Consider the following 15,674-nt stretch of genomic DNA (forward strand, 5'->3'; position numbering starts at 1 on the left):
TTAAATCCGTACAAGTGCTAGTTGTGTCAATCAATTCACGTCCTATTGAAACTAAATAAATTTTAAGAGAATGGTTGATTAATGAGGAAAGTGAGTGCAGTTCTCATAACTCTTTATTATCATCGTTCACTTCCATTATTTTTTCACTAATCATTGTTTCCATTAATTTTTTTCTATTTTATTTTAATTATAGTTTCAGAAATTTAACTTAGGTGTTTTGAACCTTTCAAGGTTGAAAATAGCTCTGGAGCAGTTAATGATGTAGCAAACACAATGATGCAAAAGTTTTGGGATTCTGCTTTAGCTTTAGAGCCACCTGATGATTATGATACTCAGAGGTTGTTGCTGTTACAAAATGATTTTAACTTGTGACCTGTTTAGTTCTGTAACTAATGCTTTACGATGCTGGATGCGGATTTCAGTGAAATGTCAGCCATAATGACATCAGATGGGACTGATCTTGCTAAGAATGCTTATCCGTCCCTCGGTCTTGGAAATTCATTTGCCTTCAAATTTGTTGATCCCAAGGGTCGAGTACATCGTTTCAACTGTGGTATGTTTATGCAATTCAAGGCAATATTTTGAGTGGCAATACTTTTAGTCTCATATTCCTGTACATATTATGACAATAGTTTTGGGTCTGCATGTACACGTCATCAACTCATGGTTTATTATGTTTGCCTAAAATTCCAAAAGAAAAGGAGAAAAATATATGAATTTTCATATTTTAAACAAGTAACATGGATATTTAAAAGGAAAACAACTTTAAAGTGAATAACTTGTGACCTTTTCACTTTGTGTCTCTTATGATGAAGCCTTGATGACTTCATATGGAATAAATCATATGCAAGAAAAGAATTTTTTTAACAGAAAGTAGATAAATTCAAATCTCACAAATGATACTATTTTTTGCATGATTGCTATTTCTTTCAAAGCGAATTCTTTTTTTTTTTATTAAAGTTAAAATGTCACTTATTATTTTTTCTAGCATGAGAATTAATTAAAAAAAGTCAATTGAATTGAAAATTGGAAATTTCTAGTTTCTAGATAGGGGATAAGTATAGCATTACTCACTATCAGTTCTGAAAATGAATCACCATTAAATCTTTGATAGTCATTGCCGTATGTACATTTTTATGTCCTTTCCCCCCACATAATCGAGTAGTTCTAAAATGGTGGATTTTTTCCCCTCTTCTCTAATCTTATTGTTTAATTTGAGGTGAACCACCCTAATAGTCCACCAAATCCAAAGCCTCATGACTGCAATTTCATGTTGAGTATTGACCTAGTTGAATATGGATTAACCAACAGATCCAATGTTATTAAGGCGATTGACAACATGTATCCTATGGTCTTAGGTGCATGGTTTAAGTTACGATGACAGCCGCAATTAGAGTAGCAGAAACAAGCCTTTACGGTCATAATGTAACAGTAATGACTTGCTGTTAGGCAAATTTTTACGAAAAATTTATAAAGTTCATAAAATAAAGAGATGTTTAAAGATACTATCAAAACTAAGATATACAATTAGATAATAATTATAAACATATCAAATAGGGACATTGAAGCTGTCATTCTTAGAAACCATTTTAATAATTTAAATTAGGTTTAAACATAAAATTTAATTTATGAAAAGTAATATCAAGAGTTATTTATTTATTTTTTAAATTTTATCTTGCAAATGCTTAAATTTAAATTAAAGGCTAAAACATTGAAAATTTTTGGGAAAATTTATGAGATAATTGTATCGCTTTAAAACTTTACAAACAATGTACGTATCAATCTGTACAAAAAGAATCCCAACAAAAGGAAACAAATAAATACAAATAATATTTCTCTTCAATTAAGGACCTAAATTTTTGCCTAGAATCTGCGTAATTAGTCAATGGTCTCCCTCAAGTTTGTGCATAAATATTGTACATGCTCAACTTACAAACCAAGATACGATAGTTTATGTTGTTGTGCTCTTTAGTGAACATATCAGCTAGCTGCTTATTAGAAGTCATGTGCACTAAGTTCAAGGTGCATCTATTAGTTTTCTTTAATAAAGTGCAAATCAATCTCTATGTCACAGTGCAAGAGTAATTTGTCTTTCTACCAATTTCGGTTTCTCCAATAACCTTTGCAACCATAGAAGTTTAGAAATCTTTGTTCTATATTCAGTTTTAGCACTTGATCGAGCAAAATAATTTGCTTCTTGCTTCTCAAATTAATAAGGTTTCCTTCTACAATTGTGTAGTAACCAGAAGTTGACCTAGTATCATCAAGAGATCCAGCTCAATCTATATCTATAGTGGCTTATAATTGGAAAATAAAAGACCTTTTCCTAGAGCAAATTTCAAATATTATAGGATATGGAAGACAACTTGCATGTGAGGTTGGCAGATATCTTGCATAAACTGACTGACCGAATTAACTGCATATGCAATGTTTAGTCGGTTGTGTGTTAGAGACTGAAGAATTTTTGGAGAGAATTTTTGACTTATATTTCTCGATAATGTTACAGTACTAACATCCCTATTTATACAAGAGGAATAAGCCTAACTAGGAAGATTTATAAGAAAGGCTACAAATGAAAAATCTCCAGAATTAAGGCTAAAATCTCTGTACAATCACATAAAATCAAATCTAATTCTGTCAACATAAAGAATCAAATCTGTCAACAAAGATAAATCAGTCTCCTTACGAATATCTGGTATCTACCATTTTCCACTGACTCATTAGTTCCTATTTGTAGCTTGTGATTGCCCTCAATAGAAGATTTTGATGATTTATAACCCAACATATCAATCTATTCTATTCTTTGAGAAATGAAGATTCCCTTTTCTGATCAGGCAACCTCAATTTCTAGGGCGATCAACCTCAATTTTTGGGCAAGACTAAAGTTTTCGTAGATTTTTTATTTTAAATTTCTAAGCCAAAAGCCTTTTCGATTAAGCCATGTTTTCTTTGTCATCTCTTGTAATTACTATGATCAACATAATTTATAAAAAGAGTGATTTTATTCTTTTGATGCTGTATAAAGAGTATGATTAACATTATTCTGTTGGTAGTCAAAAGCAACTACGGCTTTACTAAATCTGTGGAATCAACCTCTGGAGTGTTTTAGCCTATACAAGGCCATCTTTAGTCTGCACATCTTCCTTGTCTCTTTTCATCATCAAATTTAGGAGTTTCCATATACTTCTTCCTCTAAGTTTCCATTGAGGAATGCATTTAAAAGTTCCGGTCAAGATTGGACGCACAAGATAGCAAGACTCTGATTGAGTTCATTTTAGCTTTGAGAGCAAATGTCTCTGGTTAATCTACTCCATAAGTTCGTTTGAGTATATTAGCAATAAATCTGGTATTGAACCTTTCAATTGAACTATCAATTTTGTGTTTCATAGTGAATACCCATTTTTCTTTTTAGATGGAGGACAAACCTGCTTCCAGGTTTGATTTTAAGCCAATTCCTTCATGTCTTCAATTGCTCTTTTCCACATAGGATTTCTAAAAGCTTTCTGCCACTCTTATGAAATAGACAAAAGTGAACAAGACAAAGGCTCAATAGGAGGGAGACAAAGAATTATAAGAGATAAAGTTCTTTTTCCTCATCTTCTCTCCTTTCTCTTTCTCCTTCTCCTTTTCTTTCTTCTTCATGATTGCTGGACCTGAGGGCCTGTTGTGCCTTTCTCTTTCTTCATCACCTATGTTTGTTGGCACTTGAGAGCTTGTTGCGCCTAGAACACAGAGGCACACTTTGAGAGCGCCTTGTGTTTGGTGTGCCTTGCCACCTACCTGAAAGGCTTTCAAGTGTTTTCCTTTGAGCCCAACTTGCCTTGCACTTGAGGTGCGCTTTTCACAACTATGCAATCACCAAAAGAATCTCTTGAAACTCATGAGCATCCTCTGTCAAACACCAAAAGAATCTCTAAAAAAGCAAAAGCGATGTCCATGTGGTTAGGAAAGCATCTCCTCCACAAGTCCATGGTATCTACCTCCTAAGACCACAATATTGAAAATCTCCATTGCCTTTAAATTGAGATGCCCTTCTCTAGCTGAGGGCATCGCCTGTTATCACCTCATTTTTTAGAATCATTTTAGGAGTGAAATTTTCCTCTTAATTCCCTCTTCCACCTTAAACATTGTATCGGATTTATTGCAAGCCCGTAATCCTTGAAAGCCTTGTAATTGTCTCTATAAGTTATATTTTTAAAATTTATGATCGTATTACTTATAAGTTTTTTTTTTTTTTTTTGTAAAAGCCAATATTAATTTATATTTGATCTTTTGTTATTAAATACTCCTATATTTTATGTTTTTATTATATCTTATAATCTGTTATTAGTAATTTTCTGCATATTATATATTTGATATTGTTGTGTATATATATGTCCACTATGTAGATATTGTATATTTTCTTCCTAATTAGTTAGCATAATTAGAAGAATATATATTCCTATTTAGTTAGCTCAATTATAGGCACAATTGTGTAATTGTATTAGAGAAAAGATGATGAACAAGAGAAAAAGAGTAAGAAGAACCTTAAATTTAGCTCTTCAACTAGTGATCTCAAATGGACACCATGTGATGCGTGCACAAGGAGGCTAATGATTTTCAACAATTCGAAGTGCATGAGAGCTATTATAATCTTTAAGATTCAATTTGAGAAGCTCTAAACCATTAGAAATCAAGCTATCCTAGATTAATTCAAGTTTTACAAGATAGAAAATTATATTTGGAAAGTATGGGAGCTTGAATAGAAATATGTTCATGGCAAGTTGAACACAAAACAAGCAAAATAACAATTTACACGGAGCAACCTTATTTACATGGGTCAACCCATGTAATTACCCTCACCCTATATAATTTCCAAGAAGGTGCATAGAAGGAAGCTCAACCATTTGACACGGGTTTATCTTCAATAACATTGGGTCAACCGGTGCAATAAGCATCAAGACCGTGTAATTTTGTATTAGATGATTTTACAATAAGGGTGTGGACCGGAAGATAGAAACAAGACCCAAAAGGAAAAATGGAAAATTTATTCGAGAAGGCCAAAAAAGATGGGAGTTGACATGGATGAGTCTATTAGAGAAGATCATGAGTAGCATGTGAGGGAAAGGGTTTAAAGAAAGGGAGTATGGACTGGCGGAGGGCATGTTTTTGTGAGAATTAAGTTTTTGAGATATTTTAGCCAACCTTGTGTTTGGGAGAGAATAGCTTGAGAGTGTTTTCTTGTTTGGGCATTCTCGGTAAAGAATAGTTTGTAGGTTTCCATTTTTGTGAGTTGAATGAAATTGACCATTAGTGGCCTTCTTGAATTATTGTTTGTCTTCCCATCCCTGTGTGTAAATTCTTAACTCTACCAATTTGGTTTGAGTTGTTGCTTGAATGTCTCACACTAGACTGGAATCTAGAGTTGAATCGGTGGAGAAGAATTTGGTCCTTATCAATGATATTGTCTCTAAGCTTCGCTTAGAAAATGAACAACTCTAAAGTAAGTTGTCATCCATCGAGGAGCTGCTTACTACCATTGCTCGAGGTAAAAGCATCATTGATAATTTTGGTCCATCTTCCCTATTCGTACCTCCAACTCCGCATTCCCAAACTTCCCTCCTTAACGCTTCTACCATTATTCTCGATCCTTTGAATAAACTCTTAGCCAAACAAGTTGAGCTTCCTGTTTTTTATGGATTTGATGCCTTGGGCTGGTTAGCGAGAGCTAATCAATATTTTGAAATTCATCAAACACAGCCAGACATGAAGGTTCCCCTTGCACCCTTCTGTATGGAAGGCGGGGCTCCGCATCGGCTCCCCTATGTACGTCTTTGGACCCTAGCGATCAATTGGGAACAACTTTCTGCTGAGTTGATTGTTCATTACAGTAGTGATTCTCTCATCAATCCGACTGAAAGCTTAGCGGTCGCTAAGCAGATGGGGTCTATGGATGAATTTATTAATGTGTTTGTCGCTGCAGCTACTCAAGCACTGAGTCTCCCAGAACCACAGTACTTGGGTTATTTTCTGAATGGTCTTCAAGAAACCATTTGTATTAGGCTACGTCATTACCAAACTGTCAATCTACACCACACTGCAATTGGCAAGAGAGATTGAACAAGAACTCATATTTTCCGGAGTCATCAAGCCCAATAGCCCATCAGAGGCAACTAAGGCCCTTTCTCATGGCCTTGGGCTGCCCATCTTACCTTATATTAGACCTTTAGCACGAGGCCCACTCACTACGGCCCAGCCACTATTCCCAAACGCAACACCAAACTTGCCTTACCATATCTCCCAATTCCAATCGACTTTCCCCTTTCATTGCCTTTCCCAAAACTCCAAATGCTTCCGACCCTTCCCCCAAACCTCAGCCAATCCGCCCATATTCTCATCAGGAATATCAAGACGTTTGAGCAAAAGGCCTGTGTTTCTGCTGCAATCAGCCCTATTCCCCCCTTCATGATTGTACCCTGAAAACCTTTTGAGCCCTTATCACAGTAAAGGATGATTCATCTCCTCCACTTGTTGAGTCTGAAATTGATACCACCCTTTTGCCACCATCACCGGAAGCCCTCTAGTTCTCCAACTTGGAATTGCCTTTTTACTCTGTGGGGGGCATATCTCACTCTCGTACTCTCAAGCTGCAAGGCCACTTGCTCAATCAACCTATTGCTCTCATAGTGGACAGTGGTACTAGCCACTGGTTTGTTTTGCATACTTTGGTTTCTCGTTTGGACCTTCTGGTATGTCCAACCAATTCGTTTGTTATCAAGGCGATGGGCATTTTGCTTCCTCTTTGGGGGATTGTAAGAGCCTGGAAATTGATTTGGGGGTCGTGACTATTAACCCAGACTGATTTGTCTTTCTGTTGGCAGGGATTAATGTGGTGTTGGGTGTTTCTTGGCTCTCCACGTTGGGTGACATCAAGTTAAATTGGTGCAATCTCTCTTTGTCCCTCTTTTATAACAATCAGTTGATCAGCCTCACTAGCCCTCCTCCTTTACAACGGTGTCCTGTTTCTCTGCAATCCAATTTGAAAACTTCTGATGTCTGGGATTATTTTGAGTTGTCAATGGATGATAATCCACATCCCCATCTTTCACCGGCTCTATTGCAGCAATTGAATGCTCTTATACAAAAATTCCAAGTTGTTTTCCAGGATGCTGCTACACTTCCGCCCACACGATCTTCTGATCATGCTATTCCTGTCAAACTAGGGCCAAGCATTCAGTTGGTTCGGTTTTAAACTGAATCGAATTGAAAAATTTGAAAACCAAAATTATATTTAAAATTAAAACCGAACCAAACTATATGTCCAAGTTGTTTTCCAGGATGCTGCTACACTTCCGCCCACACGATCTTCTGATCATGCTATTCCTGTCAAACTAGGGCCAAGCATTCAGTTGGTTCGGTTTTAAACTGAATCGAATTGAAAAATTTGAAAACCAAAATTATATTTAAAATTAAAACCGAACCGAACTATATGTTCAACTGAACCCATTCAAACCAAAATAAATTGGTTTGGTTCGATTTATATATTCGGTTTTTTCAATTTCTCGGTCATTGAATACATTAAAAATTAATAAGATAGTGCTATAAATTCAAATAAATATTGAAAATAAAATATATAAATGATATCCATTAATTGATTCAACTTAAAACCACAATTTTTTCAAAGAAACTCAAAATCACAGGTAAATACACAAGATCAACATCATATATGACAACAAATAAAATTAAAAATAAAGGAAAAAATGGCTGAAGAAGTGAGGAAGCGGCGCTCCATGCTGCATGTTGGACTTAGATGTTACAAAGATGTGTGGGCCACGGCCGGTACGTAGAAAATGAGAAGGCATTACAATGGGTTAAAATTGCATGCATATTCACAATAAATAATAAGGAAAGAAAAAGAAAAATAAAAGAGAGAAAGAAATCAAGAAGACGTCTAAAATAAACCAGTAGATCTAGGTGAAAAGGAAGTAAAAATGAGAGATGGGAAGAAGAAAATAAACAGAAAAAAAAAGAGAAATAGAGAAAGCAGGAGGTGGAAGGCGTGGACTGAAGAGTTGATGAGGGATAGGTTTCGTGAAAAGAGTGTTCATATATGAGAATTTGAATGGGTTGGATTATTTCAAGATGGATGGTTAGGATTGATTGAGATTGAATGAAAATCAGTAAAATATAAACACTTGGAAGTTACAAGTTTCAAACCTAAGACCTTAGAGGACTTTTAATTCACATTACCATCGAGCCACACAAAAAGAATTGGTGTAATTATATATGTATATAATTTAAGATTTGGTTTGGTTTAGCCACATTCCATCTCACAAAATCAAACCAAACTAATTGAAATATGTAAAAATCAAAACCAAATCGAACTAACCTAAATATATAAAAATCAAAACTGAATCGAACTGAATTTTTAAAAAAATCGAATCAAAATTTTAAATTAATTCGGTTCGGTTAATTTTTTCGATTTGGATTGAATGGTGCCCAACCCTATCTCAAACCAAATTGTGGTCCTATGAATGCCAGACCATTCCAGTGTGGACATCATCGAAAAGATCAGATTAAATCCGTGGTTTTAGACGTGTTGGCGGTTGGTATCATACGCCCCATTAACGGTCCCTTCTCCAGCCGGTGTTATTAGTTCACATAAAGGATAACAGTTAGCGTTTTTGCGTTAATAATCGGGTGCTCAATAAATTCACCATACCGGACAAGTACCCCAATCCAGTCATTCAAGAGTTACTCGATGAACCACATGGTGCAACTTACTTATTTGAATGGGATTTGAAGGCAAGATATCATCAAATGTACATAAAACTGCTTTCTGAACTCACTCCGGCCCCTTTGAGTTCATGGTCATGTGGTTCCGCTTTAGTAACGCTCCAACGATATTCCAATCCAGCATGAACGACATTTTCCAGCCTTGTTTGCATCAGTTCATTCTTGTTTTCTTTTTTAATGATATTTTGGTTTACATTTGCAAACAACCCTTTCTATTCCCCAACATCAATCTACAGCAAATCCTAAGAAATGCACATTCGACAGAACTTCTGTAGTCTATCTTGGGCACGTTATTTCTCGTTCCGGAGTTTAGATGGACGCTTCCAAGGTCTCCACAGTCCTTCAGTGGCCTATTTCGAGATCTCCTAGAGCTGTCTGGGCTTTTTTGGGATTAATTGGGTATTATCGCAAATTTATTGCTAATTATAGGACCTTGGCTAGATCACTGATGTAGTTACTTTCCAAAGAAGCTCCGCCTCAATTTCAATGGACTAATGCTGCCCAGAATGCTTTCTCTTAATTACAACAAGTATTAGTCTTTGCACTTATATTGTCCTTGCTCGACTTAAAGAAATTTGTCATTGAATCTGATGCTTCGGGATGAGGACTTGATGCTGTGCTTCTCCAAGAGAATAAACCTATTGCTTATTTTAGCAAAGTTCTTTTGGACAAAACACTGGCTTGTTCTACGTACGAGGAGTTAGTGGTTGTGGTTCTCGCCATTCTACATTAGCGACCTTATTTTATGGCAAAAAGTTTACTATGCAGACTGATCATTGCAGCTTGCGTCATTTACTTGAGCATCATGTCATTCAACCCAATCAGCAGTGCGGGCATCCAAAATCTTGGGTTATGACCTCGATATTTTATATAAGCAAGTCTAATAAAGTCGCTGATGGGCTATCTTGGAGGGATAACATAGACACTCTTAAATTGGGTGCTTTGTCTTGGCCGTATATGATTGATTTTGATTCTTTAGCAATTGACATCCGACAAGACTATGTTCTGTGTCAAATTGCTCATGCCTTGCAGTTGAATCCCACTTCCAGACCTCATTACTCACTAATCAACAATCTTTATTACAAAGGGCATTTGGTACTGTCAGCCAATTCCCCTTGGATTCCTAAACTGTTGCATGAATTTCATTTGACTCCCATAGGTGGCCGCTTCGGCTTTCATGCAACAGTGGATATCATACCAGATCAATACAGAGAACATGAGGCGGTTGCTGGTGTGCGGGCAAGTCAAATCCGTCGGGATAGAAGGGGACGCGTCGGCATAGGTGGCGTGTGAGGGCCACACGCTCAGAGGATGGCTGTTGGAACGTGAGTGCTGGCTGGCGATGGTGCAACGACACTGCTAGTACTGACAGTGAGAAGAAAGGAGGCTCCTAGGTATAGTTGTACCAATTCTAAGGGTCAGGGTTCTTGAAACCCTAAAATTGAAATTCTTTGAAATGAAACTCTAAAATCAGGTGTAGAGAATAAAATAAAGGTAGAAAATAAAATCCCTATAATCAAGCATAATTATTTGGATCCTCTGTGTTAGTCAACAACATCTTCCCAAGCAGCTACCAAGATGACTCTATTTCAGATTGTTTATGGTAGGCCTCATACTATCTTTCAGTTCTTACCTGTGTGAAACTAAAGTTGAAGCTGTCTCTTAGGCTTTCCTTGTCTGAGATTTCGTGCTTTGTCAGCTTAAAAGTAATTTACTTATTGCTCGAGCCCAAATGTCTGCCTAGGCCAATAAACATAGGCAGACATTGAATTTAAGGTGGGGGATTTAGTCTTAGTTAAGTTTCAGCCTTACCGCTAACACTCGGTAGCTTCTCCTTAGAATAAAAAATTGGCTCCGTGGTGTTTTGGACCATTCCTTATCACTCAATGGCTTGGTTCCGTGGCCTACTGTTTGCAATTGCCTCCTAAATCTTTTATACATCCTGTCTTCCATGTTTTACAACTCCAGCAGTATCGCGGCCAGCCCTTTGACAGTGCCACCATTCCACCAGAATTGAATTCTTCTGATTTTCATATACTACAAGCTGTTTTGCTTGTTTTGCATTGAAATTTTGACTCTCGCAACGGGCTCGTAGTCCCTCGTGTTTTAGTCCAATTGACAGTTAAACCTATTGAGGAGGCTACATGGATGGATGAGTAAGATTTCATTGGCCAATTTCCGAATTTCAACTTTAAGGACAAGGTTGATCCTCCATCGGGCCGACAATGATAAGGGGGTGAACCAGAAGACAAAAACAAGGACCAAAAAGAAAACATGGAAAGTTTATTCAAGAAAGCCAAAGAATAAGGGAGCTGACATTGATGAATCTGTTAGAGAAGATCATGAGTAGTATGTGCGAGAAAGGGTATAAAGGAGGGGATTATGTGTAGGCGAACGACATGTTTTTGTGAGAATTAAGCTTCTGAGATATTTTAGCCAACCTTGTGTCTGGGGGAGAATAGCTTGAGAGTATTTTTTTGTTTGGGAATTCTCGATAAAGAATAGTTGTTTGTAGCTTTTCATTTTTCTGAGTTGAATGAAATTGGCAATTAGTGGCCTTCTTCAATTATTGTTTGTCTTTCCATCTCTGTGTTTAAATTCTTAACTCTACCAATTTGGTTGACTTGCTGCTTGAATGCCTCACTCTAGAATGGAATCCAAAGTTGAATCGGTGGAGAAGAATTCGGCCCTTATTGATGAACAACTCCACAATAAGTTGTCGTCCATTGAGGAGCTGCTCACTACCATTGCTCGCAGTAAAACCATTATTGATAATTCTGGTCCATCTTCCCCATTCGTACCTCCATCTTCTCTCTCCCAAACTTCCCTCCCTAACACTTCTACCATTATTCTCAATCCTTCGAATAAACACTCAGCCAAACAAGTTGAGCTTCCTGTTTTTTGTGGAACTGACGCCTTGGGCTGGTTAGCGGGAGCTAATCAATATTTTGAAATTCATCAAACACGACCAGACGTGAAGGTTCCTCTCGCACTTGTCTGTATGGAAGGCAGGGCTCTGCATGGGCTGGGTATGCCTTCACAACCTAATGATCAATTGGGAACAACTTTCTGCTGAGTTGATTGTTCATTACGGTAGTGATTCTCTCATCAATCCGTTTGAAAGCTTAGTGACTGTTAAGCAGATGGAGTCTGTGGATGAATTTATTAATGTGTTTGTTGCCGCAAGAAAATTGTTGTTGATTAAGTTTTCCAAACGAAAAATGATAACAAAGTAAAATGTTTTTTTTTCCTTTTCTTTTAATAGGAATTGAAAATTTTAATTTGGCAGTGACTAGTTCATTGATTATGAAGAAAAAGGTTTATTTTATTCATCACAAAGAGATTTTTATAGTTGTATATACAACTATTTCCTATATTCTGTTCATTAGGTTTTACTAATTAGGAATTTAATTATGAATACACTAAATAGGAATACACATATTTATAGAGATTAGAAATAGTTAACTTTTCATAACAAACTAAAAACAATTTGATTAAAACTTTATTTTAGGAATAGCCTTAAGTAGGGTGAGTGCTATTTGGATTACTGAATTATTGAATCATAACCAAGATAGAACGAATAACAATCTGCAAAATTTTGGTCAACAAGCTAATGAGAGGACAAAAGGACATGTGGTGTGTTAATATGCCAAGCTCGATTTTCCCTTATTTGATGGCACATATGACCACCCATTGTTATTGTACATTTCAGGATCTAAAAGAGTGTAGACGGTAAATCATTGTTTAAAAGGAGGTGATTTAGTTTTGAGTGAAATCCAAATATGCTTACAACAAGCACATGCATACACGAAAGAGTTATGATAAGGGGCTCATAGATGTTGTCTTTGAACCTGTTACATGGGTTGGTAAGTATTAGTCAGTTGGCAAACTATCCTGGATCCCAAGCTACATGAGTCTCTATCAATCATTTAAAAGTTGCATATTCTATCTTTGCGCTTGAGGTCAAGCTCCTTCTCCAAGAGAGGAGTAATATTGTGGATAACAGATAGGCCAAATTCATTGCTTAATAGAGTTCAAACATTAAAGAAGACTATCAGCTATAGCAAATTATATTTTATTAGCAACAGACTATTTATTTAGTAGCTTCTCATTAGATTTCTATTACTTTTATCTCAGTAGCTTATCTAATAATTACTCATGTTAGACTTCTACTTTAATAAACAATAATATAATTTTACAAATCTCTATTATATAAGGAGGTTTCTCTTTATTCACTAAAATTAAGCAGATTAATTGCAAATACATTTTAATTTAAGGGTCTGCATGACATTGCTGTTGGAGTTGATGTTAAGAAGCAATTTCTTAAATCTATTAATTAAAAAATATTAAAAATTAATTTAAAATTGTTTTTGACATAATTTAGTTATAAGAATAACAAAAAACAAAATACCTTTTTTCAAACTGCATTTCTCAACATCTAAAATGATACTTTTCTAGAAAAGTGTGTTTTTAGCTTTCAGACTCAATGCCAAACATGCTCTAAGACTATCTTGTTAACGAGGTTGAGGTGTTAAAGAACTCACTCCATCGACCTCCTTTTTCGGTCAATTGTCTTGTGACGAGATCCATGACCTGGGAACTTAACAAAAAGTTCTGGTATCTACTTATTTAGGATTAATGAAGTTGTTCCCAAGTTCAATAGCCTGCATGAGCTGATATATGTAGTCAGCTAACTATTGACATGATACAATTCATTTGATTTGATGCAAACACAAAATAACATGATTATATGTTCAGCTATCCTTATTTTACTTCCTTTTTTCAGTTAATTTTTTAAATGTGGCGTTGTTTAAGCATTACTAAACAAAATTGCTTTTGTGGAAGTGTTATAATTGGTATCTGATACAATGTAATTGAGGTAAATGTGCAAACAATCGACTCTGAATTAGTTGTAGTTGGCATGTCAACCTGTAATGAGACTTGTTGACCTGATTATGATTTGAAATGTTTAAGGTAAACCTAAGCCCTGTTATTATGTTGAGTAAGACTGTAAAAGATGGCCTTTATTTTTCGTGCTCAATACTGCCAGTTTTAGGATTTCTTGGTGCATCTTTTTTCTCCATACATGCTATGATCATATTTTTTAGCATTATGTGAATTGACAAATTGACGTGAAAGGTTAAAAAAAGTTGTAATAAATTAATGGAAATTGGCATATTGCTGTAATATCAGATTTAAAAAGGCATTTTATTCTCAGGCTGTGGAATGGATACTAAGAAAAAGCTATCCAATCAATTACAAAATGAAATTTTACTTAGCAGTTGGCATTTTTTCAGGCACTGAAAATTTAGATGAGCTTACACATGCTGTGTGGCAAAGGATTGGTGTTGGTCAAGATCATCCTCAACTTTTGGTCAGATACTGTGGTTTGTTTTCTGTATTACTTCTACTTTGGATCATATTTAACCTTTTAACATTTTGCAGTACGAGGATGATGAAGGTGACAAAGTTTTACTTGCAACTGATGGTGATCTGATTGGTGCTATTAACCATGCTAGAACAACAGGATTGAAGGTAGTATTTTCTTTATCTGGGTATGGTGCTCTGTCTCACTCAATGCTTTTGGAAATCTAATAATCTGTGCGCTGCCCCAGTTTGACTAGGCGTAGCTAAAGAAACCAAGATCGAGTTTTGGATTAAGGTTGACCTTATTCTGATAGTACAATGAGTCCGTAAAAGAGAGCAAACCTGACTCTGCAAGAGTGATTCTGCCATAAGTTGTATGTGAAATTTTGTAACCCAAATTTGCTGCTGCTACTGTAGGTGCTATTTATGAAAATTCTGTTTGGACAAAAAATTGGTCAAATGGCCTTTAATTACTGGAGAAATTCTCTGATATAGAATCCTGGAAAGATAAGGAACCCAGGAGAGGAAGGTCTTAAATGGAGGTCAAAATAAGAACATTTGCTGAAAGAAGTCTGTATAAACTCTTACTAGAGTTTATCCATGATCTAAGTGATAACTTGAAGTCTTCGTTTATATATCTCCTTTGATGCATTGGCCTGAGAATTCACATTTCCACATAGGCGATCAGTTGTCCGACTCAGTCTGAGCTTAAGCTGATACATGTAGTTCTCATTGATGATTTTTTTTTTGTATAAATTTTATACTTTGCACCTTATTTTAATCTCTTTTTCTCTCTATTTCTCTCTCTCCCTCTCTCCCACGCACATACACAGGTTTTAAGGCTACATCTGGACTTTTCTGATTCAAGTAATCAAACGCGATCACAGCCGGACACAGTGACCGCCCAAAGGACGGGATGGAGGTCTTTCCACTCTTCTATTTTGGCAAGTGCTGTTGTTTTAACGGGAATTGGTGTGCTGGTCTACCTAAAGCGTTCGAGACACTGACAATGCAATAGTAGTGAGAAAGTTGATGATTTGAGGATTCCACCAACCTATTGGGCTGAGCATCGAGAATATATCAGCTTTAGATAAAGTGCCTTTTTGGTGATATCAAATAAATGCAAGGTAAAGAGAATATCAACATGATCAGAAAATACTGATTCTGTTGCCTACAAGAATGATTAAAGCTAATCGCCAATACATTTAAAATGCAAGATGGATTGCATCTTTGGCAGAACGATCTGTTTGACTGATAACAAGATAGACAAGACTCATTTCTTTTTTTCTCTCAAAGACAAGACTCATTTCAAATAGTTGGTGTGGTATGCGAATTGTTACCAAAACTAGGTGTCTTTTTATCAGTCATTCTGGGCTGCATGTTTACCCACAATTTTCAAGGGAGATTTTGTTTTACATTAAAGAAACTCTCTTTTGGCATGAAACTTGTGTAGCCATTGTCAAATTTTAAGAGAAATCAATATTACGTCTGCAATGTTGAGATACTTGTGAATCTCAAAGACATTTAGAGCA

At 36.0% G+C, this 15,674-nt stretch overlaps 1 protein-coding gene across 3 annotated transcripts in view; it reads left to right on the forward strand.

Annotated features, from left to right (window-relative positions):
• The window catches only part of LOC110627291 (CBS domain-containing protein CBSCBSPB3), a 30,315-nt gene extending 14,641 nt beyond the window's left edge, over nt 1-15,674 (forward strand). Inside the window, exons 10-15 of one of the 3 annotated variants that reach the window (XR_002489866.2) lie at nt 232-338; nt 423-553; nt 14,073-14,149; nt 14,221-14,310; nt 14,391-14,864; nt 14,976-15,115. Coding sequence is in view for 2 of the 3 variants with exons in the window: in XM_021773552.2 (XP_021629244.1) it covers nt 232-338; nt 423-553; nt 14,073-14,149; nt 14,221-14,310; nt 14,976-15,149 (579 nt within the window). In the remaining variant the exon portion in view is untranslated. Of the gene's footprint in view, nt 1-231; nt 339-422; nt 554-14,072; nt 14,150-14,220; nt 14,331-14,390; nt 14,865-14,975 lie in introns of all 3 variants that reach the window. The other 2 variants (XM_021773553.2, XM_021773552.2) reach the window with 2 other exon arrangements.

This window comes from Manihot esculenta, chromosome 12, assembly GCF_001659605.2.
Source record: "Manihot esculenta cultivar AM560-2 chromosome 12, M.esculenta_v8, whole genome shotgun sequence".
Classification (NCBI taxonomy): domain Eukaryota; kingdom Viridiplantae; phylum Streptophyta; class Magnoliopsida; order Malpighiales; family Euphorbiaceae; genus Manihot; species Manihot esculenta.